We start from the raw sequence: 27,501 nt of genomic DNA, 5'->3' as shown, positions 1-27,501 counted from the left end.
AGACAGACACAGATGAAGTCACAGAAATCAGAGGAGTCCTGTGGGAAAAAAAACACAAGCTGTGGAAAGAGCACCCATTGTGAAGTAGAGGACTGAGTTTGTATCCAGGTCCTCTTTTTGCCTACAATAAATATTTTACTAGTACTTACTGGGTTCTTACTAGGAGCCAATTTTGCTAAATGTTTTACATGTTTTTCTCCAAAAGTTGGTCAGGCTCGTAACCACTATACCAAACTCCTTTTACCTTTATTTTAAAATTTTCTACAGCAAATGTGGATTATTTATGTAATTAAAATGACAATCTCTAAAAAAATAAAAAAAATAAAAAATAAAAATAAAAAATAAAATGACAATCTCAAGAAGGCTACACTTGACCTTCAGGCCACCATAGGGGCCTGGGAGCTGAGGGGAAGTCAACTGATTTGTCATAGGGAGGGTAAATCACTTGGTGCTACCCTTCTTCCTCTCATCTTAAAACTTGAAAGATAATGTGCTGTCTTAACCTAGAAGCTTCCTTGGGATAAGTCACTGTCCTGATTATAAATGATCAGGTCCCTGGAGCAATAGTATGAGAATCTCCTGTGGCGTAAACAAAGAGTGCAGATTCCTGCACTCTCTGGAGGTGAGGTCTGGGAATTTGCATTTTTGTAAGCCCTCCTGATAATTTTGATACATATTAAGGCTTGAGAAACACTTCTCTGGCCAACTCCTTTCAGTTCTGCCACTTAACAGCTGTGTGGTATGGGGCAAGTCATTTTCACAGTTCTGTTTTACTCTTAGCCCTGTGCTGAGAGGCCAGATAATAACAATATATAATAACAGTAACATGTGGATTATCCTATTTCATTCACCTAAGAGCTGATTATTACCATTTCCATTTTATTGAAGAGGAGACTGAAGTTTCGAACAGTTAAATGATTTGCCTATGATCACAACAGCTAGTTAGGTGACAGAGCCAGAATTTGAATGCAGGCTTAGATTATGGAGAAGGGGGGATCCCTGGGTGGCTCAGTGGTTTAGTGCCTGCCTTTGGCCCAGGGCGTGATCCTGGAGACCCAGGATCGAATCCCACAGTCAGGCTCCCGGTGCATGAAGCCTGCTTCTCCCTCTGCCTATGTCTCTGCCTCTCTCACTGTGTGCCTATCATAAATAAAATTAAAAAAAAAAAAAAGATTATGGAGAAGGACTTTGGAAACCAGTAACATTGAGAGCATTGATGATTATTATTTCCACGTCCCTCCCTGAGTTCCCTTATTCTCTATAGCTCCAGTGGCTAACATAGCAAGGTTACAGCCTACCAAGGCAGCCTAAGTCCCTCCCATTTGGTATTTTTTTCCCATTAGCAGTTTCTAAACTAGAGTGTACTTTTTATTTATTTTCTTAGTTATTGATTTAGTGATCTTTACCCCCAACATCGGCTGGAACTCATGACCCTGAGATCAAGAGTCAGATGCTCCACTGACTGAGCCAGCCAGGTGCCCCTAAAGTATACTTTTTAAATCCAGAGGGGAGTCCAACCCTAGAGGGTTGTTTTTTTTTAAAGATTTTTAAGTAATCTCTATACCCAACGTGGGGCTCAAATTCAGACCCCGAGATCAAGAGTTGCATGCTCTACTGAGTCAGCCAGGTGCCCCCAGAAATGCACTTAAATGCAGTTTCCTAAATGGGACTGTTACAGGAAAGTTAGATGTCTTTAGATAATATTTCTAGCTTCAGAGGAGAGAGGGGTTAGTCATGTTATCCCTGTCAACTTTCGTTAAAGTGCTTGCTTATTAAAGGGCTCATAAATTTGAGTTTTGATGTTGAAGATGCTTTTGGTTTCAGTTCTTTGAAAAGTATTTGCAGGAAGCCATCTCTGCTAAAGCAGTCAAACCATCCAAATCACTTCCCCTTTTAGGGTAATATTAATTTTCCAGATGAAAATGATTATTAAACTTATTTTGAAGAACCCTACTAGCCTGTTTCTATTCTTCCAAGATCTAGGGCCAGGTGTCCAGTTTGAGGGATACTGCCAGAGGGAAGTGGAAAAGCAGGACATCCGATGAATGGCTAAACTCTTTCAAACTGGGGCTCTTTAATCTGGGGAACATGAAGGGGGGGGGCGGGGACTGACTCCAGATCTCTAAAGGAGAGTGAAGTGTCCTCCCTCTAGGTCTGTTGGAATCAGGAAGAAGCTGGTTTGATTCAGAAGAAATTTTTAATGCTCAGCTTAGGCCATGTTAGTTGAACGCCAGGAGGCAGTGAACTGCCCATCACTAGATCAAATAAGGTCTAGGCAGATGTCAGAGTGACCTTCAAGCAAGACAGACTTGAATTCATATCCCGGCTCCATTTAATACTGGCTGTATAGTTCAGGCTAAGTAATTTAATAAACCCTCGGCTTCTTTAAGAAGGGCATTTCCCTTCTTTTGTGTATATATAAAAATTAAAATAATAATGAACACTGCAGGGGCCCAGGCACATAGCAGGTCTGTTTACTACTACAGGCCGTGATTTTGCACTGTTTGGGCTGTAGTTAAACCTATAGTCATTTCCTTACGAAGTAAGTGTAACTCACAGCTACCTTAAGCAAAAAAGGGAAATTTACTAGCTTACTTAATAGGGGAAGTCTAGAGATGGTACCAGTTTCAGACATGACTAAAGCATCCATTTCATCTCTGCTGCTTTGTGCTGGCTTTATACTTCATCCTACAGTCCTACGATTTCCTCACTGGTTGAGGGGGAGGATAAAGTTGCTAACTCTCCAAGTTCCCTCACCACTCAGCAATCCCAAAGCTTGATTGTTTATCCCAGGGAAGACTGGTACAGCTTGGGAGGTACATGCCCGCTGCCCACGGTGATTAAAGGGATATGGACCAGGGTTGAAGCCAAGGAAATAAGGATGCAGGATGCCCAACACTGACAGGTGGCTGCTAGAGGGGGGAAGGCATAAGGCCCTGTAAGAACTCAGAAATTGCCCCTCCTCCAGATGAGGTCCAGGGTCACCGTGGGTCAATCTGTTTCTGCTTTAAAAAACAAAACAAGGGATGCCTGGGTGGCTCAGCGGTTTGGCACCTGCCCTCGGCCCAGGGCGTGATCCTGGAGACCTGGTATCGAGTCCCACATTGGGCTCCCTGCGTGGAGCCTGCTTCTCCCTCTGCCTGTGTCTGCCTCTCTCTCGCTCTCTGTGTCTCTCGTGAATAAATAAAAACAAAACAAAAACCAAAAACAACTTTATTTGACGAAAGACAAAAACAAAGTTATTTACAGTAGTTTTTTGCTCAAATAATTCAATGGGATAACTGTGCTTCTCCTCCAGGTTTATTGTACAACCAAACCAAGTGGAGGCTGCCCCACCCCCAGCCTCCCCATCTTACACAAGGGGGGAATGCCAACCAGAATTCAGCAGCATGGCTCCTCACCCCTCACCACCTCTACTGCTCAGTGCACTGCGGGAAAGGAAGTCCCACCCCAGCCCAGTATACTTCCAGGGTCCCTTGCTACAAGCATCTTCCAACAGTCACACCAGACCTGGGCTCACACACATGGGTGGGGGTGGAACAGGCTGGGCAAACAGCTTCAAGTAATCTTGAAGCTGCTATGTTCTTTCTTCCCCAGCTGGGCCTCAGGAGGGTGAGGATCCCTGATCCCCCTGGGACATGCAAGGATGGGGTGGGGTGGCAAAAGAGAGAGCCTAAGAAACTTGCCCACTCACAAAGAGCGAAGCTCCCTCTCCTTAAATAGCTCATATCCATTCCCACAGCAGTGGGTAGGTCAAGCCACTGAGAAGTCAGGTAGCCTCCCTGAAGCCTTCAGGGATCATCCCAGAAAGGACAGAACACACGTTGCTGCCTTTCTCCTGGCTAGGCCCACCCAAAAGTCAGTCAACTTCCAGGAATCTCCCCCTTGTGCCTGACTTGACAACTTCAGGAAACTATAGGCTGGGGGCTCCTGACCGGTCTTTTGGCCCAGTAACAATGTTATTTAGAACAAAAATATTTTGGCTAATAGTAACCTAGGATTAGTGTTTCTTAGGATATATAAAGATGGGTGTATTGCTGTCAGCAGTGAGACAGCAAATTAAAAAATGGGGAGGAGGGAGAAGAGTAAGACCAACGGTTATCAGTTTCACTGTGAAGTTCAGGGCAGAGGCCTCCGCAACTCCAATTTAAAGAAAGGTGCAACACAAAGACACAGTGGACAGGCTTCATAACCGATTTCCAGCCCCAGCCTCCATAGAGGATGGCTCTTGTGCAGCTGGAGGCACGTTCCCTGCTTCTTGCCACTGTCCTGGGAAAAACTGCCCATCTGAGTCAGCTACAAGGGCTTCCTGACCAGTAGGTGGCTCACTTCTCTCCAAGTAGGAGCTACTGGCAGCTTTTGATATTCTGGCCCCACTAATCCAAGTTCTTAAAGGAATTCAAAACTCAGGCTGCAGGGCCAAGCTTTCAAGGATAAAGAGGGGAAAACATTAAAGAGAAAAAAAAAAAAAAACACCCAAACCCATTGCCTTGGTCTAGCTTACTTCCCCCATACCCCCAAACAGAGTAAAAACAAGAATTAAAAAAACAAAACAAACAAACCAAGCCAAAAACCACCTCTGGTTTTATCATCCTTCTCTGCTTTTCGCTTAGAAGGTTTGGTCAGATTCTGTGTTGGACCCTCTTCTTTATTCTTTAGAAGGCTTTATTCCCTTCTGTGCCTGATGCAGAAAAGCCAAAGCCCCAAAAGTTTTTTTTTTTTTCTTTTCTTTCTTTTTGTAAATCAAACCAACAATAAAACAGCCATTTGGAATTTTGCAGATATTCAGCTGGTCCCCAAAATAAAAATGCTCCTCCCTTGTAAAACACTCACCAGTTGCAGTGGTGCATAATTCCCAGTTCATCAGACTCCCATTACACAACACTCTCACTCCCCACACCTGGGCTAACTACTCCCATTAATGCAAACCCCAGCAAAAAAGGGAAAAACACAAAGTTTAGTGAAAACCTAAACATTGAACTGGAGTCAGTTCTGTTACATCTGCTGGGTTCCTCTTCTCTTTTGTTCACACTTATGAACTTGGAATGTCCATACTTGGCTTAACAAAAAGAGGCCCAGCTCTGGGGCATAGGTCTGAATGTGGCAGGTTTCCTGTGCCCAGCCTCAGAAAGCAGGCTGGAACAAAGGTGTCCTGGGGATCCTCTGGAGAAGCAGCAGCAGCAGCACCATGCCTGTCTCCAATCTCAATCTCATCACTGAGGCCTGGAGAAATGGCAGTTAGCAGAGAGGTCCCCATCACAGTGCAGTGACACTGACTGGCATCTTCCCGCTGAGGACCTCTGGACAGAGGCGATGACCCCGATGTTTGGCAGTGACCCAAAGAAAACCCTCTGTATGAAAGGGAACCAAAACGGAAACCCAGGACAGCTGGCTCGAGCCTCGAGCACCCCTTTTGGCAGATGCCTACTTGGGGTTTTCAGAGACTAAGGGGATAGGAGTGCGCAGTAAGGGAGGCGATGGGTCCTGCTGCTTCTGAAGCTCCATCTCAGCAGCCCTCTGTAGTGCCACCTCCACCAGCAGCTGGAAGCTACTGAAGTCCTCCTTGTCCTGCTCCGGGGGTGTGGGCGGAGGTGTATTAAAGAGTCCACCTGTGGGGCTTCCGGCTTCAGCCCTGGTCAGTAGGGTGAGTGTGTTGCCAGGGGTCACCAGGGACTTAGGGGGCTCCAGCTCCCCTTGTGGAAAAGGGGCTGCTGGCTTTTCCCCCTGGCCTGAGTGGAGTGGCATGGAGCACACGGATAAGGAGAGCACATTGGTGGGGGCTGGTACAGACACAGCCAGTACCGAGGGGCTGCCACCACGGGGGAGGGCCACATCTGAGGCCTTACCCCCTCGGCGGGAGATGGTGAACTGATTGGGGTCTTTGCCATCCTTCCGAAGCATGTCTGGGAGAAGCCGCCGCCGGGCATTGATGAACCAGTTGCATATCTGGAATGCGTATAAAAGGCTGTGATCAGGTCACTCAGTCAAAACCAGTTGCGAAGCACCTATGTTCCTGGCCCCAGAAACAAAGCAAAAACAACACAGACATAATCCCAGCCTTCACACAGGTTCATGTTGGGAAGAGAGAGTTAAAGAAGAAATCCTACAAATGAATAGAAAATTACAGCTCTGATTCAGCCTGTGAAGGGAAGGTGCAGTGGTGGTGGCAGTAACAGGAAGACCCAATCTAGTCTTTGTGGGCTGAGGATAGAACTGGCTGAGCAGGCAGGGCTGATCCCACTAGGCCAGAACACCATGGCAAACCACTAAAGGGCCCAAACTGTGGCCTGCTGGCCTCCATTGGACACATAGGTCCCCCTCCTGGCACTGTCTACCCACTGTTTATTAACAGATACTTATACAGAGCATGCATTAGCTGCTGTAGGCAGCAAAGACAGGAACCCTCTCCCCCTCACCTCCTAGGTGCCAGGATATTGGGAACTGTGTGGGCTGTGGTAATTCCTAATGTTCCTCTATCATTTGCTGAATGGTTCAAGGCCCAGCTCTCCATAGGAATCCTGTATCAGTTTCTACCCCTGTTTTTCACCTCTCTTGGCCCATCCCAGGAGCAAGCCCTGGATACCATCTTCCTGTGGACTGTCTGCCTCTACTAAGCCAAAGGGACAGCCACCTGTGACAGGAACTGGTGCCTGGAGTTGGCATGGCTCTTTGCTCAGCAAGCTGGAAAGCTCCTGGTCAGGACAGAGCCAGAGCCTTCTTGTGGCTTCTCTTCCTCTCCATTCTAGGCTGGCCCTGGGGTTCTCATTTACTCCTTTTCATCTATAGGGTCTTCCCAGTCAGAACACATACACAACAGCAGGCATCAGCAGATACTGGTTGAGCTGAATGCTGGCTAGAGTTGCAGGGGAGCTCCAGAGAGAGGTAGGGCTGAATAGCTGAGTGCTTAAAAGAAAAGGGACTCAGTACCTCTGATACCAAGTACCATGCCAGCTACCTCACCTGTATTGTTTCATCTATATACAAGCCTGAAAGGTAGTAAACAGTGTCCCCAAAGTACAGAGGAGGGAACTGAACTCTTAAAAGATGAAAGAATGTGCTCAAAGTCACACAGGCTCTGAGTGTGGTGCTGGGATCCAAACCTAGGTCTCCTGGCTTTAAGGCCCCTACCGCTGTTCTTACTGTGCTTTGTTTTTTTTTTTTTTTTGTTTTTTTTTTGCTTTGTTTTGTCTTACCAAACAGGTGGAATGGATAATCGAATTAATCATGATCCTAATTCTAAAAGCAAATACTAGTTGAACACAAAACATACCAGGTACTGTTCTGGACATTTCCCATCTAATTACTCATTTAATTTTCAACAACTTATGAGACAGGTATTGTGATGATCACTTTATTTGAATTGGTGAATAAACAGAGGCCCTGATCAGAGAGGTTCAGTAACTTGCTCAAGGTCACCAGTTCAAAGGCTGGGCTCTGTTCCAGGCAACCCCCACTGCCAGGTGAAGAGAAAATACTAAAGCCTTTTCTGCTCACTCAGATGCTTCATTCCTGCGTCCTGCAGCTGCCTCATCAGCTACCTGTGCTACCAGAGAATACTGTGCCTGCTCACCTTAGCTCTGCATGCAGAGGAAATGGCTAGGTCACAGTGACCTGGCTCAAGTGAAGTAGAGATGAGTGTTTCCATTGAGAAAGCAGGCTTAGGGAGAGGAGCCTAGCAGCTGTGTGGGCACCTAGCCCCTAGTTGCGCCTCCCATTTTGGCTTAGAATTCTGGGAAGAAAAGAGCAGAAAAACACAACCCCACACATATACTCTCCCACATGCTCACCCTGGCCCACAGAAAACTTGGCAGCCTACTATCTGTTTTGTCTTCTCATCCGCTAGAAATGCACAGCTGAGGGGGGCCGGGCAAGGGCAGAGGCCTGAGTGTACACCAATGCCAGCTGTGATAACAGGCTATCAGGATTTTCTGTAGCCCCTTCCAGCTGCCCGACCCATGCCCAAGTCAGGAAAAGAGCATGTGATCTGCCCCCACTCAAGGTCTTTGGGGAGGTGGTAGGGAGAATGCCAAGGTGAATTCTGTGATTGATATGGCACAACACAGGCTGGGTGCCTAAAAGCCTGTCTCTACCACAAAACAGCCGTGTGTGAAAGGGTGCTGTCCTGCCAGTACTTTTTATCAGTGGCTGAGATGAAGAATGTGGGAGGAATGAATCGCTGTGGCAAACGGGAGTGGGAGGGTCACCAGGAAGCTGATGAAGGCCATGAGGATCAGAGGAGGGCCTTTGAAGAAGGCGACACATGTGCTTTAATTTTAATGTCTTTTCAGCTTTGAAAGACAAAAGCAAAAGAAGGGAATGAAGTGAAGGCATGGAAAGACTTTTCCTAAACATCACTATACCTGCTACTTGTGCTGTGACCAGCCATACCCAGGTGCTCTCAAAGGCAGCGGTTTATAGAAGAATCACCTTGAGGGTGACTTTAAAAAAAAAGCTATCTCTCGGAGGCGCCTGGCTGGGTCAATTTGGTGGAGCGTGCAACTCTTGATCTCAGGGTTGTGAGTTTGAGCCTGACATTGGGTGTGATTACTTATTTATAAATAAAACTTAACAACAAAAAAGGTCTCTCTCATCTGCTCTATAGATGGGGGGGGGGGAGGCGGTCAGGAATGTGCATTTTATTTTTTTATTTTTTAAAAAGATTTTATATATTAGCGCGAGCACAAGTGCACACAAGCAGGATGAGCAGCAGGCAGAGGGAGAAGCAGGCTCCTTGCTGAGCAGAGAGCCTGACATGGGGCTCAATCATAGGACCTCAGGACCCAGAGATCATGACCTAAGCCAAAGACTGAGCCACCCAGGTGCCCAGGAATGTGTTTTTAAACCAGCTCCCTGAGTTCTGCTGCCCAGACTTAGGAACCAATGGTTTAACCCGCCCACCTCCATCCCCTCTCCCACTTTGGGAAAGGCTTCTCAGGAAACTGATCTGAATGGAGTCCTAAAGGACTTGAAGGAATGGGGAACTCAGCTGACACCACATTAATTAATTACATTGAATTCTTAGTCCATTAAGTATTGTCTTAATACTTAATTGTCCCTCCCTACAGGATGCTACCCAGGGGCAGAGATAGTGCCTGTTCTACCTCTGTGTTTTCAGCACACAGCTCTGGGCCTGGCATAGAGCACACCCCCCAATCAGTATGAGAATGAAAAAATGGGGCCCAAACCCTCCCTGCCACGCTTACCTTCCCTCCCCAACAGGCAGCCAGCCTCTTAGAACAGTTAGAAATCACAGCAATAAAGTGGACTCAGAGGGTGTCACAGGGATATGTGAAAACCCTTCACAAATGACTTTTTTTTTTTTTGGTCTTACCCTCCCAACTGCCTAGCCCCAGGCGAGTAGCAGCAAACCAGTTAGTTAAATGACTCATTGACTTGCTAATGAGATTGCTCTTGGGCCAGTTAAAGAAGACAATCAAAAGAGCGGTCCCCAGGGAGAGGGAAAACAAGCTTGGCAAAATGCTGATGCATGTTAAAGCCAGGTGATTGGTTCCAGGAGTGTATTATAATATTCTCTTTTGTGGATATCTGCAAATGTTCTTAATAAACAATGAAATTTTAAAAATTAAATACAGGAAAAAAAGATGCCTCCAGGGACTTAGGCCAATTTTTCCACATTGATGAGCTACTACATTTCTTTACTTTTGAGGTCCTGCCTGTTGACATTTCCGACACTTCTTCATTTTCTATCAATTCAGCAGTTAATTATTGAGCACCTGCAAGGTACCAGGCATTGTGCTAAACATTTGGGATACAGTGGTGAGTAAGCTTTGGCCTTTGGAGTTTAGTGTCTTCTAAAAAGCAGTTATAGTTCATTGTCCAAAGGCTGACCCAGTCCTGGTACTGTGGGAGCGCACAGTTCCTTTGAGGGTTGAGGGTCTCCCTGGTCAGAGGTGGGAACAAAGTGGTCTGGAGTACTGACTAGTGTGGCATGAATAGGGGGGTGGGCAGGGGAGAGGCCGGCTGTGCGGACAGGGACAGATAATATTGTCATTAGGTTGGCTGGAATCATTGAAGGGTTTTATATAGTGGAGTAACAAGTGGTAAGACAATGATAGGTTGGACCAGGGTAGGAAAGCTACATTCTAGAAATATTTAAGGGGCGAATGCATAAAATTGGTGACAGATCAAATGAGTTGAGAAAGGGCAATCATGAGGCACTCCTTAGAAAGGGAAGGAGACAACCTGGAGAAGTTATCTGTTACCAATGGAGAAATGTGAGGTGTCTGTGAGACCTCCAAGCAGAGATACATGGTTGGAGGCCATGTCGGATTCACAGTATAGTTTCCACCCAGGGCCACATGGTCCTCACTACTCCTTAACTCTCAGCATGACTCTAGAGCAGGGTGGCCAACACTGGAAACTCTCCCACCAGGGCATGCCAGGATCTAGGTGGCCCTTCCTTAGAACTCTCCAGCAACAAATTCTTGCTCCAGACCAACATTTCTCTAAGTGGAATTAGGGATGTATCATCCTAGAGGTCCACCAGTTCTTACAATAACGTTTTAGCTCTCTGTTTCAAATTCTGACCTTGAGGAGGGGCAGAGTGGCCTCTGGCAATCCAGACTCAGTGCCTTTGTCATACTACATATCACAGCTGTCAGCAAAACATCATCCCCATCCACCATTTTACAGTGATGCAGTTAGATGGAATCTCATTGGTTTTACATTTACTTTGGAAAACTGGTTATTTTATAATTTATAAGAGCAAAAAACAAGTTTTTTTTTTTAACTCGGTTTTATGTTTATATGTGCCTAAGTGACATGATAATAAAAATATTTCAAGTCAACATGCTGGGGGGGAGGCGGGTCCATGAAAAATAACTTAAAAAGAAATTGGTACATTACTCAGATGTAAGAAACAGTGTCCCTGACAAAACGCAATGTCAATGCAGTATGACAAGTGGTTTGACAGCACAAGTATGAGGTGCCCCAGGAACACACAATAGTGGCCTCAAACCCAATAAAAGAATGCTCTCATGTGGAAATGCTTAAATGGAGTCAGCCAGATTTAGAAAAGTCACGAAAATGTCAAGGGAGAAGGCCTGGAGGACCAGAGGTCCAAAGGTTCATGGGTCTCAGGGTCAGGAATAACTGAGATGAGGCTGGTGAGCTCCTGAGTTTGGACTCTATGCAGAGGACAGTAGGGTCCACGGAGTGTGTGACACAATCAGATTTGTACTTTTGTGTTCAAGAGAATGGACCTAGGGATGCCTGGATGGTTCAGTGGCTGAGCATCTGCCTTTGGCTCAGGTCCTGATCCCAGGGTCCTAGGACTGAGGCCCACATCGGGCTCCCCATAGGGAGCCTGCTTCTCCCTCTCCCTATGTCTCTGCCTCATGAATAAATAAATAAAATCTTTAAAAAAAAACAATGGACCGAGAGCAGAATTAGATGGGATGTTGTCCAATTCATGAACCGCTTAATAAAGCCAATGAAAAAGAGAGGAGAGAATGGACTGAAGGTAAAGGGTGGAAGCAGAAGGCCAGCAAAGAGCCCATCTAGGTGACCCTAGTTCTCAGGCTCCAGCCTTCGGCCTGTGTTGTTCAACACTCTGTGAATTCAAGTCCACCTCTTCTGGAAGGCCTTCTGAGGCTCCAGGCTGGCTTAGAAGCCTTGCCTGGGTCTCTGCTGTCTTCTGTTCCAGCAGCGAACACTTTCTGCAAACACCTGGCTAGGTCTTCCCTGCTTTCCCATTCTAGACTAGACACCTCGAGGGTAGGGATGTGTCTGGTTCCTCTCTGGGACCTCGATTCTACTTGGGAATGCTTGGTGGTACACCGAGATGCTAGGCACTGCTAGAACGCACAGTCAGTCCAAGATCTGTGATCTAGGAGAAATGGTATGACATGAGGAAAGACACCCACTCTGTGCTCACTTCTCAGTGAACCTTGAATCCTTCTTCTCCATCCTTCCTCTTTATATGCTATGAAAGTACTACAATCATCTCCCTTTTTCAGATAAGGAAACATGAGGCTCAGGGAGAGGCAGTGGACCTGGCCAATGTCCAAGCTTCCTCTTGTGGAGAAGATGGGATCTGAGTCAGTTTCTGTAACTCTAGAGCCATTCTCACAGACAGACTCCCAATAACCACTGCCCAACAAGTATAAATTCAGGTGACAAGAGTTCTGAGGGCTGAATACTCAGTGTGAGGCATCATGGAGGAGGGATGGGAGCTGGGAAGACATGGGAGGTTCTGAGTGGTGTAAGAGAAGAAGGAGAATTAGCACCATAGATTGAAGTAAGGAAATCTATTAAAGGCTAGGAAAAGACAAGAGCTGGAATGGGTGGTAGAGGGGCTTGGGGTGAGGCTTAGCTGGCTCATGAAAGGAGCACTAGGAGCTCATGGGGCAGGGGGTGGGCCTTCACTAGGCTAGAGGCCTGCTCTGTGTCTTCCAGGGAGATGAGAGCCAAATTGGAGGCAAGTCAGTGGTAGCCCAGGGTGTCCTGCCTCAACACCATGAAAACAGAACAAAAACACCTATTGGTCAGTAGTCAGGACAGTTCAAAGGAGATAATACCTTGAGCTCGGACAAAGAGTAGGTAACATCTTCAGGTATGCTCCTGTGCATGGTTTACAAATAATTTTCTTTTTGGAGCCTCCTATGCAGGGCTTGATCCCAGGATCTTGACATGACCTGAGCTAGGATCAAGAGTCAGATGCTCGGGGGATCCCTGGGTGGCGCAGCGGTTTGGTGCCTGCCTTTGGCCCAGGGCACGATCCTCGGAGACCTGGGATCAAATCCCACATTGGGCTCCCGGTGCATAGAGCCTGCTTCTCCCTCTGCCTATGTCTCTGCCTCTCTCTCTCTCTGTATGACTATCATAAGTAAATAAAATTAAAAAAAAAAAAAAAAAAAAAAGAGTCAGATGCTCGGGGGATCCCTGGGTGGCTCAGCGGTTTGGCGCCTGCCTTTGGCCCAGGGCGCGATCCTGGAGTCCCGGGATAGAGTCCCGCCATCGGGCTCCCGGCATGGAGCCTGCCTCTCCCTCTTCCTTTGTCTCTGCCTCTCTCTCTTTCTATGTCTATCATAAATAAATAAATAAATCTTAAAAAAAAAAAAAGAGTCAGATGCTCAATGAACTGAGCCACCCAGGTGCTCCATCTTTTCTTTTTCTTTCTTTTTTCTTTTCTTCTTTTTTTAAGATTTTATTTATTTATTCATGAGAGACAGAAAGACAGAGAGAGAGAGAGAGAGAGACACAGGCAGAGGAAGAATGTGTGGAGGCTCCCTGTGTGGAGCCTGATGTGGGACTCAATCCTGGGTCTCCAGGATCACACCCTGAACTGAAGGTGGCGTTAAACCACTGAGCCACTGGGCTGCCCTCTTTTTCTTTTTCTTTTTAAAAAAAGACTTTTCAAGTAATCTCTGTACCCAGTGTAGGACGCGAATTCACAACCTCAAATCATGTGCTCCACTGACTGAGCCAGCCAGGCGCCCCCAAAGCATTCTTACATCCAATTCTCAATCTACTCCTTACAACAATTCAGTAAGGCAGGGGAGGATTCTAACCCCCACTTTCCAGATGGAGAAATCGAGATGTGGTCCATAGCTCCTATGTGGCAGAACTGGGTTTGTTTGTTTTTTAGATTGATTATTTATTTATTTATTTATTTATTTATTTATTTATTTATTTATTTATTAATGAGAGACACACAGAGAGAGAGGCAGAGACACAGGCAGAGGGAGAAGCAGGCTCCATTCAGGGAGCCTGATGTGGGATTCGATCCTGGGTCTCCAGGATCACGCCCTGGGCTGAAGGTGGCGCTAAACAGCTGAGCCACCCGGGCTGCCCAGAACCGGGTTTTTTTGAATCCAGAATCTCTGAATTTTGTCTGCCCTTTCCTTGGCCATGATCCCAACTCATTTTTTTTTCCAACTCATTTTTTGGGGCTGGGGGATGAATTCCAAACATTCAATGCCTTCTCACCTTCCCATGGCCTCTGTTGTTAATGACAACAAGACATTAATTAATAATGATGCCTTGCCTCCTCAGAACTCTCCAAAACCTGACTGCAATGACCTCATGTCATTGTCTTCCCTTGCAGCAGGGAGAGTGGGTGTTTTCATGTGGCCACACAGTGTGTCAGTGACAGGGCTTAGATAGGACTAGAACCCAGGTCTCCTGCTACCTTGTCCTTACCTGCAGCACTGACAGGTTGGTCTGTCCAGAAAGGCTCAGCTTCTCCTGTTCTGAGGGGTAGGCGTTGTAGCGGTGCAAGTACAGCCAGTCCCGGAGGATCTTCACTGATTCTTTGGGCAGGTTTCCTCTGCGTTTCCTCTTGCCTGCCAGGGAGAGGAGGCCTTCATCCTCACCCAGATCACTGTCTGACATGGTGTCTAGGGGCTAGGCTGGACCTTGGGCAAGCCTAGAACAAATGACAAAGGGGAAGGGACATTATTAACATGCATTGCCTCTCCCTCTTTCTTTGTCTCCAAACACATCATTATTATTAGAGCCTGGGACACCGAAATGGAGGAATAGCACATCAGAGTCTCAGGCTATACCTTAGCCTGGGCAACCTAGAAGGGAGGAGTCTGAGATGCCTTCATTTTATGGGGTCAGTAGAGGACTAGAGGACTACTAAAATAAATGGCAGCTCATTAATAAGCAGTATCAGACTAGAAAGAATTAAAACTACCACCTAGGTCTGTTTGTCATGCTCTGTACTGAGCACTTCACACTTACTATCTCATTGGATCCTCACAAAGTCCTTGTAAGAGAGATACTATACTACTATTATCACTTTATAGATGAGAAAATCAAGGCCCAGAAAGGAAGCTGCCTAACTTAAACAGCTACCATGTAACCCAAAAATTTCACTCCTAGGCATCTACCAAAGAGAAATGAAAACCTGTATTCACACAAAACCTTGAACACAAATATTTATAGCAACATTATTCATAACAGCCAAAAGGTGGAAACAACCCAAGCGTTCATCAGTGTAGGAATGGATAAACAAAATGTAGTCTGTCCATATGGTGGAATATTATTTGGTCATAAAAAGGAGCTAAGTCCTGATCCATGTCCATGTTACTGCGTGGGTGAACTTTGAAAATATGCTAAGTGAAAAAAGTAAGTTGCAAAAAACGTGATTCCATTTTAATAAAATATTTAGAATGGGCTGAAGGGGAACACAAGGATGACAGCTAAAGGGCATGGAGTTTCTTTTTGAGGTAATAAAAATGTTCTGAAATTGACTGTGTGGTGGTTACATAGTTGTGAATATACTAAAACCACTTGTTTGCTTTAAATGGGTAAGTTGTATGGTATGGGAGTTACATCTCAATAAAGCTGCTATGAAAAGAAAATTTCACCTCCAGGATACGGTATGGAAACAGGTTTGGACCAAGGTTTGCCACCACCACCAACCAACTCCCTTGAAACTCTCTATACCATCTTGCCAGCCCAGTCTGGAAAATCTATTAATCACCATGGTCCCACAGCAATCTGAGTAACATTTACTGCATCTACTGTACTGCATTCATCCCTATTGGTTGTCTCAGACATTCTCTTTTGTCATCTAGCCCCTGGTCTGGTCCATGAATCAATTCCTCAAAAATCCAGACAAATAAGCAAGGCTGGACTCTGGTTCTCCCATCTTGGCTGTGTGACCTTGGCAACTGTGCTCTCCTCTCTAGGCTTGAGCCCTCTCTTGACCTGTCAAACGAAGGAAGGGGTTTTCCTAGACAGCCCAACTCAGTTGCTCACCCCCCTGACAAAACTTCTGGTTCACACATGCAAAAGAGATTTACATTTTAAAACCAAAAGTTCCAGGGCAAGCTAATGCCAGAATCTGAAGGCTCCTCCCTCCTCAGCCTTTTAACAGCTACCCAGTAGGCTGGGCCAAAAGACTCTGGCATCTCCCAGGTTTTGTTTCCTCGACTTGGGCCTGAGCCCAGATATCTGGGCTGGCTAGGCCAGGCTTTCGAGGGAAGGGTCTACCCCTCCCAGCCAGGCCACCTGGAGGTGAGACAGACATTGGTTAGAGGTGCCACTCCTCAAAGAACACCAACAACAGGCTGCTTTCTGAGGTCAGGTTTCTGGGGTTTAGCTGGCTAGGGCAGTTGGATCTGGGCTCAGGGATGCGGCCCTGGCAGCCTATGAGCAGTTTACTCAGGGTTATCTGTATAAATTCCACCCTGGCTGCCAGCCAAGTCCCAGTCTGCAGGGTTCCAGGGGTGGCCCATGGAGAGGACTCCTCAGCCTACAACAGACCACTCTTTGCCATGGGGTCCCGCACTTACAATCCGGTAGGTTTCCCACATACATACCCCCTACTCACAGAGAGATGGACAGACCCAGACAGGCAGACACACAAACGCCCTCACCACCAAGCAACTCTGTAACAGTGTTCAGGTAACAGGCACCAACCCCACCGCTTAGCTCCTGGAATCACCATGCTTTTCACTGACAAATACAGCACACATACAGTTACAGATCCCACATCGAGCACGAACAACTGGTACCCACGAAACTAGCCCAGTTTCTGGACCTGGGCCTACCCACAAACTCGGACCGGCCCGCCCACCCACGATCTCAGACTGGGGAAACTCCAAACGTCATCACACCAGCGATCAATTCTTACCCCAACTGGCCTGGCAGCACCCTCACGACAGGGCACCCGGTGCACCCTCCTACACTCTCCTCGACGCCGACCTGCAGCCGCTCCCGCACGAACTTTCTGACAACTCCCCCAGCTCACCCCGACACTCCCCCGGGCCGCGCACTCACGCCGCATTCCCAGCAGTTCACACAAAGCGCGCAGCCTCCCCCGCGGCCCAGACCTAGTCGGAGCACATGGCTCCCGGGGCGGCGGGGAATCGGCCTGCGCTCGGGGCGCCTGCACCCCTCAGCCCCCCACCCGGCGCCCGGCTCGGCGCCCCCGCCACCCCGCCGGCCCTCAGTGCGGGCGGGGCGGGGGCCCTGGAAGAAAGAAAACTCACGTGTCCGTCCCGGGGCAGGAAAAAGTTTGGTTCCCACCCCCTTCCCCCGCCGCTCCGCGCTGGCTGACTCTTCGGGGCGCGGGGCTGGCCGAGCCTGCGCGCTCGGCTTTGTGCTCCGAACTCGGCCCGGAGGGGGAGGGGAGGGGGCTGGGCTCCCACCTCCGCACCGCCCCCCCCAGCACTGCGCCCAGACTCCATGTTGGCCGCCCCCTGCCCCCGAGGCTGCGCGCTTCCCCCGCGGGAGGCTCGGCTCACGCTCGGCCTGCGCGAGGGTCCCGGCGCGCACAAACTTTCTTCGGGTCGCCGGCCCCACGCGCCCCCTTCCTCGGCCCGCCTGGGAGTGACAGATGCCTCCGAGACAGACTTTCCTTTGTTCCAAAGGAAAGGGGAACTCGCGCGGGCTCCCCAGCCCCCCAGCCCCGGGCCCTTCCCTCTGCCCCCGCCCGCAGCTGTCACTCTTGGCGGCCCCCTCCTCGGCTCGGCCGCCGCGGGGGGGGCAGAGGCTGCCGGCGGTTAGCAACGTGCACTTTTTAAACCAAACAAACCCGCCCCCCGCGCGCTCACCCCGGCCGGGGCTGGGGCGGCCCTCTCGAGGGCCGGGATCGTAGGGAGCCGGGCCCCCCAGGAGGGCCCCGAGGGAGCTCCCGACGGGGGGGGGGGCCGTGGGACAGTGCCCCCACCGGCCCCCGCCCGCCCCCAGCCGCCGCCGCTCACAAACACCCGAGCTCACACACCCACAGCCGCACGCGCCAGGACGACGCCCCCTCCCCCGCCTGGCCGAGAAAGAGAAACTTTCCAAGTTGTCCGCGCGCCCCCCACCCGCCTCTGTCCGCCTCCTGCGGCCCGCACTGACTTCTCCGGGCGGCCTTTCCGTCCACGCGGTCCCTGGCTCGGCCCCGGGCGTCCTGGCAGGGGGCGGGGGGCGCCGGGGGAGCGCGCCGCGTACCTGCCGGGCCTGACACTCGGCCTGACAGCTCGCGGCTGGAAAGCACCTCGCGGCCTGACGTCAGATCCCCTCTCCTCCCCCCGGCGCCTTCCTCGCCCTCCCCCACCCGTCCGGAGGGAGAAAACAAACTTTGTGCGGAGCGCGGCGAGCTACGCCCACCCCCCGCGGGGCGGGCCGACGGCGGCCGGGGGCTTCGTCCCGCCCCCCGCGCCCGGAGGGGGCGGGGCCGGGCGGGCACCTTCTTCCTGCGCCCACCCCCACCCTCAGGAATGCCACATGGCCTCCGAAGAGGAGCGGTGGGAACCTCGGCTCGGGAGAATCCGCTCGGGGGCAGGAAGTGGCCCGTTGCTCCTCTCCGAGAGCGTTTCCGGAGCGCCTACTGTGTGCCCCGCGCCGGCGGCGGGGGCCGTTCCGGAGGGGAGATGTCCCGCAGAAACTGACGTTTGTGGGGCCGCTCCCCGCGCCCCATCTCCCGCCGGCGGTGCGACGGTTCCCTTCGCACCAAGAGGAAACTGAGGCCCGGTCAGCCCGGGGATTCGCCCGAGCTGCTGAGGACCGGGCTCTGACGGCGACGACTCCTCTGCCCTCAACGGCCGCTAGAGTCGGGCAGAAGGCTGCTCGGACAGAAGCCCGAAGCCCGCACTCCTGCGTGTAGAACACAGGAGGCGGCCTGAGGTAAAACAGCGCTGGAGGAGCGGTCAGCCCCAGCTACGCGGAGAAGGGCCCTTGGTGTGTACATCCCACCCGGCCCGTGGGCCCAGGGTCGGTGCCGTTACACACCCGCTCCCGGTTGACCATGAGCTCCGGAGGCCCTAGACTTGATTCTTGTCACACCAGGATCGTGGAGCCCAGCCCTCACCTCACCGGGGCAGACCTCCTGACTAGAAGGGCCCAGCGCCCCTCGCTGGCGTTTGTTTTGTTTTTTTTTCCTCTGCTCACCGCACCCAGCTCCCAGGATGTTTCCTTTGGTCTTCGCCAGCCCTGCCAACACTCTCTTGCCTGCTCTCTGCTCTGTACCACAGTGTGAAGTCCCTGTTGACCAGCCCGCCTCAGCTTTCCCACCAGTCTTTGTTGTTCCCCAGAGCGGAGCAGCACACAGCCTAAAACAGGGCAAGGCCTTTCCTGGGCCTCAGGTTCCTCATCTGGTCCCAGATATCTAGGACCCTTGAGCGGCCTTGAAACGGCTGTCGGTCCTAACTGCACTTGAGCAGTGGAGAAATCTGAAAATAAAAATTGAGTTTTTTTCCGAACAGGCCCATCAGAAAGCTGATTAAATGACCGCCAAGGTGCACCTGGGCGCCAGACTTCCCTGCAACCACTTAGAACCTAGTTGGCCACACTACCCTCCTCACAGCAGAACCCAAAATATCAGTGTCACTGCCCAACGCCCACCATTTCACAGATAGGGTGACTGAGGCCCAGTGTGGCGGCCCCAAACAATTTCTTGGGGGAGGTGGTGCTCTGTCTTCTGAGAGAAGGAAGGCTTGGGGAATCTTAGGTAAAGGTAAAACTGCTGGGCCCTGATCACCAGGCTCAAAGACATGTGTGGGGCAGGGACTTTGGGGTGGGGGGCTGGAAGGGGAAATAGTGCATCCAGGTGAGCCTGGAGGTACGACTCTGTCCTCAACACTCAGTGGTAGGTATTGTGGTCCAGGGCATGAGAGCTGGACTCTGCCCGTTTGGGGGAGAGAATGTGTGAGACACCAATAGGGGAAGCCACTGGGGACCTGGGCTAGAGCCCAGACACCTCCCTGCAAACTCCGCTAGTTCCCTGGGTCAGGGCTTCCCAAGGCTTGGGCTAGGTCAGGTGCCCCGGGGGCAAATAGAAGGCAGCAGCTCCTTCCTCCGCAGCTGGGCCACCTGGGAGCTGGATAACAAAGCAGCTTCAGGAGCCCCTCCCCAGACTTCCTGGGGTGGGGGGAGGGGAAAGGCTGGGATGTAAAGGAGGCTGTTAGTGTGTCAGGATTGCACTTTGTAAACGGATGCCCCAGGTAAAGCATAAGTACCAGTCAAGTATGAGATTACCACATAAAAGTTTTTCAGTTCATAAGTATCAGAATTTAAAATGTGTGCATCCTCTCCGTCAGTAAGTCCACTTCCAGGAATCTATCATTAGAAATAATCACAGAACAATGATAAATGCTTATACAAGATTGTTCTTTGCAGCACTGTTCATTCCGGTGGAAGACTGCAGACAACTATATGCTCCCTCACCAGGAGCTGACTTCTTACAGGAACTCTGGGACCTCCGTACAGCAAGCAGGATGCTGTAATGGGGTAGGTCTGTGCACATTAACCTAGGGAATGGCTAAGGTGTTTGTGTTACGACAGTTTGCAGTGTCCCGGCAAGAAGGGGTTTTGGTTTTCCTTGGTTACTTTTATGGGAGAACCTTTGTAGTTGGGAAGTTATCTTACGTCATTTCTCTCTTCAGGTTTGCTACCCTTTTCTCCCCTTTTCACATATGGAAAACTGGGTCCCTGATAATGAAGCTGGGGTCCTGACTCCAGGGACAGATCTGGGGGTGGGGTCCGGATGGGAAGGACAGGTAGGTGTGTCAGCCCCTAGGCTCGTGTGGTTGCCTCCAATGGGCCATTTTAGGAAGAGCCCCAGGAACTCAAGACTCCTCAGGCTAGAAAAGAGCCTGGATAACTCCTGCTTCTGTATTGGAAAACCCAAACTAGAGGCCTCTGCCAGTGGAGCTGCCTGTTCATTGTGCCTGTTTCTAGTCAACTTGGTTGTCACATAGGTTCAAGCAGATGTTGTGTAAGTCCACTTTCATTGAAAGAAAAAAAAAAGCCTCTGCCCTTTTTACCTGGAGTTGATGGAAGTGGGGTAAGGGACCAGTTTTCACCTGGAGCCACGAGGCGCCAAAGCATAAAGGAAATGGGGTTCTGTGGGGTGGAAAGGAAGAGTCCAGAAAAGGCCAGGGTCAGTGAGTAATTCAGGAAACAGTCAGCTGATAGGACCTTGAGGGCCAGGGCATGGAGTTTGGATTTGGCATTGCGGGCTGTAGGGAGCCTTGCGGATTCCTGAGACCCGCTAAGGAGAGAGATAGGAAGTGATTGGAGGTAGGGTGATCAGGTGGGGCAGCCCTGGGTAATTGAGGCCAAACTGATGGAGACCTGTCTCTGAGGTCTAGGTAATTTGTGGCTGTCCTACATGAGGTCCAGCATTCTCATATAATGTGGATTTCGGCTTATCAACATCTTCCTTTTTAAAAGATTTGTCGTATTTTGTTGATCATCCACGATATGCTTAGCTTTCTCCATGTGAGGTATTCACTCTTATTTTTGAATGCTTAATGCTTGACAGTCTGTGTGCTTGAAACTGGAGAACCCACTGCCTGGGCTGTCAGGAAGGGTTTGGGCAACAGTGCCAGCTGGTGGCTGAGGGGAAGGGGTATGGGATCTGGGATTTGGAGCTACTAGCCAGGTAATGTAGGCAAATCATCCAAACCCTTTGAGCCTTCATTTTCTCATCTGTGGAAACATCTGGCTTTGGTGAAGGTCAAAGAAAATAATGGCTATGAAAACCCTTTATGAATTACGTTCAGTGCATCTAGAAGAGCAGATATTGTTATCAGAGTGTCTTAGGTTTGTCTCTAGTGACTGTGTGGCATTTGACAATCTGCGTTCCAGTTTCTTCTTCTTCTGAGAAGTGGGAGGGTTGGACACAATAATTCTAAAGTTCTCTTCCTTCTTTGGCATTCTACCATATAGACTTAAATATTTTTAAAAATATTTTTAAAAAGAGAGAGATCACACACAAGCGGGGCAGAGGCAGAGGGAGAAGGAGGAGCAGACTCCCCACTGAATGGGGAGCTCGATGTGAGGCTTGCTCCCAGGACCCTGGGACTAAGACCTGTGCGGAAAGTAGATGCTTAACTGGCTGAACCACCCAGACACCCTGGCTTAAATGATTTTAAAAATATGTATGTATATGTATACATGTGTATGTATCTATGTGTGCTGCGTGTAGAGATATATAAATGCTTGTTTGCCCACAGCTTTTTAAATTTTTATCTTTTCTTGTTTAAGCGCTGTGGAGTATTATCTGGAAGTTGTATATATCTGTAAGACTTTCTTAACTAGCCAGGCTAATCTTTGTTCTAGCTATACTTCATTATCTGATTTTCTTCCTTTGCAGTTTGCATCAAAGGGATATTTCACATGGGCCCAAATTGTAGCATTTTAACTCAGGGCTATTGGTGTGGCAGAGATGCGGCAGTGACCTGCACATAGGGTTACCACAGTCTCTTCTCTTGATGCCCTCAGGCTTCTAGACAAAGATTAAGTAGCGAGTATTAATTTGAGAATTAAGATTTCTTTTGGTTTTCTGGTAGTCTCCTCTTCTACTTGCGAGGCACTGGGTATGGCACCTCCAATCATGGCCATAGAAGTTAGTCAGTGTTGGCTATTGTGGGGCCTGAGAGACTTAGTGACTGTATTTTTCTTCTTCTTCTTCTTCTTTTTTTTTTTTTTAATTAGGGTCAGTGTGATAGGATAGATGGGGATAAGATCCATTTGGCATAGTTTTGTCTTTTTTATAGTGGATATTTTCTTCTCCTGGAGTATGGTATTTTTTTATTTTTTATTTTTTTTGAGTATGGTATTTTTTAAAAAATCAGTTAATTTGAGAGAGCGAGCTAGTATGTGGAGGTGAGGGGGAGGGGTAGAGGGAGAGAGAATTCCCCCCCCTTTATAAGATTTATTTATTTGAAAGCAGAGCTAGAGAGAGAGCACAAATGGTGGTGGTGGAGGAGGGCATTACAAGGGAGAAGGAGAAGTGGAAGCAGACTTTCTACTGAGCAGGGAGCCCAATGTGAGGCTTGATCCCAGGACCCTGGGATCATGACCTAAGCCAGAAGCACTTTTTTTTTTTTTTAAAGATTTTATTTATTTATTCATAGACACACAGAGAGAGAGGCAGAGACACAGGCAGAGGGAGAAGCAGGCTCCATGCAGGGAGCCCGATGTGGGACTCGATCCTGGGTCTCCAGGATCACACCTCCGGCTGCAGGTGGCGCCAAACTGCTGCACCACCGGGGCTGCCCAGCCAGAAGCACTTAACCAACTGAACCACCCAGGTGCCTCAGGAGAGAGAATCTTAGGCAGACTCCCAGCTGAGTGCAGAACCCCATGAGGGGATTGATGTAGGGATTGATCTCACAACCTGGAGATCATGACCTGAGCCAAAACCAGGGGTTGGACACTTAACACACTGTTCCACCCAGGCGCCCCTCCTGGGGTATGTTTTATAATTCCAAAAGCAATACACTGTTAATTAGGGCAAGTTAATCAATGCAGAGGCATATAGAGACAAAGTGAATAATGCCCCCCTCATTCCCACCTTCCAGCACTAGCAGGACTAACAGGTATGTATCCTTTCTCACCTTTTTCCACTTTCACATAAATGCATGCAAATACATACACACATCCTGAGAGGTGTTTTCTCTCCTCTCTCTTATTTACATTCCCTACCACCCCATTTCGACAGGGCTGCAATTTACATTTTCTACATAAATATCTTTGCAGTTTTGAGAATTTCCTGAAATAGATTCTCTGAAGTGGAATTACTGGGACAAAGAGTAAGAATGGATATTTTTAGGGCATAAACCTGAAGCACTCTCCATGACAGTGTTTGTAGTGTTTGAGTCCTCGCTCAGCCAAGTCCTGAGCCACAGGAGGTGTTAGCAATTTGGTGTGAACCTTTTTTTCTTTGATGGCTGAAGAATAGCCTTTGGTTCTTTTAATCTGCATTTTTTATTATTAGTGAGATTGAATATCTTAACATTTTGTAATTATTGTACTTTTGCCACCTGTGAATTATCTGCACATCTTTTGAAGTCTTTTTTAAAACCATTCATTCATTCATTCATTCATGAGAGACTTAGGGAGAGGCAGAATCACAGGCAGAGGGAGAAGCAGACTCCCTGTGGGGAGCCTGATGTGGGACTAGATCCCAGGACCCTGGGATCATGACCTGAGCCAAAGGCAGTTGCTCAATCACTGAGCTACTCAGGTGCCCCACCCCCCCTTTTTAAAAGACTATATTTATTTATTCATGAGACACAGAGAGAGAGGCAGAGACGTAGGCAGAAGGAGAAGCAGGCTCCATGCAGGGAGCCCGATGTGGGACTCAGTCCCTATCCCCTGGGATCATGCCCTGAGCCAAAGGCAGACACTCAACCACTGAGCCACCCAGGCGTCCCAGATGCCCCTCTTTTGAAGTCTTGAGCTTCTTTTTGACTTGCAAACTCTTTTCAGTAGGATGCTTAACCCTTGTTTATTATGTTTGTTGCAGGTAGGTTTTTCCCCAAGGTTATTGTCTGCCTTACATTTTTCTAAGCTAGGTTGGTTTTGTTTATTTTTTATTTTATTTATTTATTTTTAAAATTTTATTTTATTTAAATCCAATTAGCTAACATATAGTATATTATTAATTTCAGAAATAGAGATCAGTGATTCATCAGTCTTATATAATACCCAGTGCTCATTACATCACGTATCTTCCTTAATGCCCATCACCCAGTTACCCTAGCCCCCTACCCACCTCCCCTCCAGCAACCCTCAGTTTGTTCCCTAGAGTTAAGAATCCCTTATGGTTTGTCTTCCTCTGTGATTTGATCTTATTTTATCTTCCCCTCTCTCCCCTATGCTCCTCTGTTTTGTTTCTTAAATTCCACATATGAATGAAGTCATATGAGCATCGTCTTTCTCTGATTGGCTTGTTTCATTTATATAATACCCTCTAATTCCATCCATGTCTTTGCAAATGGTAAGATTTTGTGTTTTTTGATGGCTGAGTAATATTCCATTGTATATGTATACCACATCTTCTTTATCCATTCATCTGTCAATGGACAGCTGGGCTTTTTCCATGATTTGGCTATTGTGGACATTGCTGTGAACATTGGGGGCAGGTGTCTCGTTGTTTCACTACATTTGTATCTTTGGGGTAAATACCTGGTAGTGTAATTGCTGGGTCATAGGGTAGCTCTGTTTTTAACTTCTTGAAAAACCTCCATACTATTTTCCAGAGTGGCTATACCAGCTTGCGTACCCACCAGCAGTGCAAGAGGGTTACCCTTTCTCTGCATCCTCGCCAACATTTGTTGTTTCCTGTCTCGTTAATTTTAGCCATTCTGACTGGTATGAGGTGGTATCTCATCATGGTTTTGATTTATGTTTCCCTGATGCCCAGTGACATTGAGCATTTTTTTAAAAAAGTAAACCCTATGCCCCATATGAAGCTCAAACTCACGACCATGAGATCAAGAGTCCCATGCTCTTCCAACTGAGCCAGCCAGGCTCCTGTTTTGTTTGTTTATGTTTAAACTTTTTACTTGGTCAAATGTCAGTCTCTGTGATGTTGTCCATTGCTGTTGGGCTAGGAAAGAGTACAAGCAATCAACGGATATTCACCTCCACTTTTTGACTTTGTTCCTTCAAGGCCTACTTTTTAACATTTAACCCTTTATTACATCTGGACTTGATTTTGGTTTCTACTATGACGCTAAGAATCCCAATAACTTTTTTTCTGAATGGCACACCATTTCTTATCATCTTTCCTGTCTTCTTGGATGTGTGATGTCACTTTTTCCAAGGCGGTAAGTTCTTTTTTTTTTTTTTTCTTCAAGGCGGTAAGTTCTTATACTGTGTTCATGGTATGTCTCAAGGAGGGAATATCTTTTTTTTAAAGGTTTTATTTACTTATTCATGAGAGACACAGAGACAGAGGCAGAGGGAGAAGCAGGCTCCATGCAGGGAGCCCGATGCGGGACTCAATCCTGGGACCTTGGGATCACGCCCTGAGCCAAAGACAGACGCTCTACCACTGAGCCACCTAGGCATCCCCAAGACTACTACTTTGGAGGTTGAAAAGACAAATTTCGGCCATAGAAGGAAAACCTTTGAATTTCTGTAATGGAGACAGATCCTCCGACGTGAAGCTAATGACTTGTGTTTTAAGGACCCTCACTCTTGTCTCTTCCAAGGCCCCTGGAAGGGGTCATATATTTCTATAAAATGTAAAATTAAGACATTTTTATTGTAATCAGTTAAGACCACTGTCTTATTCCACTATGACTTCTCTCCTCACTGTTTTCCTGTTAGGTGACCTCGTGTTGGTCCTGGACATTTTTTGGATCTGGCTAAAGGTTGGGTTAGATTATACTTAGTTTAGTTTTTATCTCTTTGTTTGGTTTGCAGTCACTTACACTAGTGGTATGGATACACTTTGGTATAGGAAAGGCTGCAAGAACAGAGTAGTATCACCATAGACAGGTGTCCTACAGCATCTGCACTAGAAGTGCATAAGGATGATAAACAAAATTTGAAACACCTGGAGTCAGAAACTGGTCTACGGAAAATTCTTCCAATCATAAAGACTGTAAAAATAGAATCAAAATACTCCGTTCTTACCAACACTTATTAAAAGTGAAAGATTTCAAAAAAAAAAAAAAGTGAAAGATTTCTTCTGCCAGGAGTATACTGGATAATGCAACATTTATAGTTATAAATGTACATGTTAAAAGAAAGACTTAGTCATCTTTATTTTCTCTATATAAAAAGATATTATAAAACCTTTCTCATATGAAGGGCCATCAGAGAATATGGCCCCAAAAGTAGGAAAAAAAGACTCACAGAGATGTTTTAGGCAGTTAAAAAAAATGTTATTTTTCTGGATTTTGTGATGCTTGTGATATTTGTTAGTTTTTAAAAACTTTGTAATTTGCTATAATCTTTTTTCTCATTTTAAAAGCAATATTCACATTGTTCAAATTTTTGTATATTTTACATTATTTTTCTTAGGGAAGGTCCCCTCAAATTATGTAAGTGTCAGGTCATACAAAACATAGATCTGCCTTCAACTTTAGGATGAATGTTTTGGCAAAGATACAGCCTTATCCCTTCAGAAGATCTGGGTATAATTTGTCCCCTCTGGCCTTTTGGAAAATGAAATTTCTTGCACTTTATCTTGTGTGTTGGGTTTTTTTTTTTTTTTTTTAAGATTTCATTTATTTATTCATGAGAGATACAGAGACAGAGAGAGGCAGAGACACAGGCAGAGGGAGAAGCAGGCTCCACGCAGGGAGCCCGATGTGGGACTCGATCTGGGACTCCAGGATCACGCCCTGGGCCGAAGGCAGGCGCCAAACCACTGAGCCACCCAGGGATGCCCTTTATTCTGGTTTTGACACTGAAAGAAAACCTTTGAAGGAGGTCAGTAGGTGAATGATACTTCACGCACTGTTCTTCACTTTGCCTTTTTCAGTTAACAGCATATCTTAGAGACCTTTCTCTTTGCATTTGAAAAGCTTCCTGGTTATTTGGGGGGGGGTGGATTACCTCTTATCTTACCTCTTATGTAGTATGGATAGACCACATTTTGTTTATCCATTCATCCATCAGTAGATGCTTGGGTTCTTTCCACCTTTTGGTTGTTGGTGAATACTGCTGCTGTGAATGTGGTGTACAAATATCTGTTCTAGGCCCTGTTTTCTTTTTTCTTTTTTTTTTTTAAGGCCCTGTTTTCAATTTGGTTATATATCTAGAAGCTTCGTCAGATTTTGAAGGCATTACTTT

The 27,501-nt window shown here is 47.7% G+C and overlaps 2 protein-coding genes and 1 long non-coding RNA gene across 10 annotated transcripts in view; 2 read left to right on the top strand and 1 right to left on the bottom strand.

The window, feature by feature from the left end:
* Nucleotides 1-8,590, top strand: part of LOC112673898 (uncharacterized) — a 20,173-nt gene extending 11,583 nt beyond the window's left edge. The window contains exons 3-4 of the long non-coding RNA XR_004809196.2: nucleotides 7,201-7,273; nucleotides 8,289-8,590. This is a non-coding gene — a long non-coding RNA (uncharacterized LOC112673898). The remainder of the gene's footprint in view (nucleotides 1-7,200; nucleotides 7,274-8,288) is intronic.
* On the bottom strand, nucleotides 4,702-27,501 carry TGIF2 (TGFB induced factor homeobox 2). 8 transcript variants are annotated; one of them, XM_035706014.2, is made up of 3 exons: nucleotides 27,277-27,501; nucleotides 14,164-14,389; nucleotides 4,702-5,946 (listed from the first exon to the last, which is right to left on the bottom strand). In XM_035706014.2, the coding sequence occupies exons 2-3, from the start codon at nucleotides 14,353-14,355 to the stop codon at nucleotides 5,425-5,427; spliced, it is 714 nt and encodes a 237-aa protein (XP_035561907.1). In that variant the 5' UTR covers nucleotides 14,356-14,389; nucleotides 27,277-27,501; the 3' UTR covers nucleotides 4,702-5,424. The 8 variants fall into 8 exon arrangements, with proteins under 8 accessions (XP_035561907.1, XP_025325748.1, XP_025325747.1 ...); XM_025469963.3 differs by lacking the exon at nucleotides 27,277-27,501 and adding an exon at nucleotides 18,218-18,354; XM_025469962.3 differs by lacking the exon at nucleotides 27,277-27,501 and adding an exon at nucleotides 18,043-18,169.
* Nucleotides 16,822-27,501, top strand: part of LOC125753583 (basic proline-rich protein-like) — a 62,773-nt gene continuing 52,093 nt past the window's right edge. Inside the window, exons 1-4 of the mRNA XM_049100783.1 lie at nucleotides 16,822-16,927; nucleotides 17,147-17,307; nucleotides 17,485-18,588; nucleotides 20,080-20,190. Coding sequence (XP_048956740.1) covers nucleotides 16,822-16,927; nucleotides 17,147-17,307; nucleotides 17,485-18,429 — 1,212 coding nt within the window. The 3' untranslated portion in view covers nucleotides 18,430-18,588; nucleotides 20,080-20,190. The remainder of the gene's footprint in view (nucleotides 16,928-17,146; nucleotides 17,308-17,484; nucleotides 18,589-20,079; nucleotides 20,191-27,501) is intronic.

Source organism: Canis lupus, chromosome 24 (genome assembly GCF_003254725.2).
Source record: "Canis lupus dingo isolate Sandy chromosome 24, ASM325472v2, whole genome shotgun sequence".
Lineage (NCBI taxonomy): Eukaryota > Metazoa > Chordata > Mammalia > Carnivora > Canidae > Canis > Canis lupus.
Note: the sequence above shows the minus strand (reverse complement) of the source record. Positions and strands in the feature narration are given on the sequence as shown.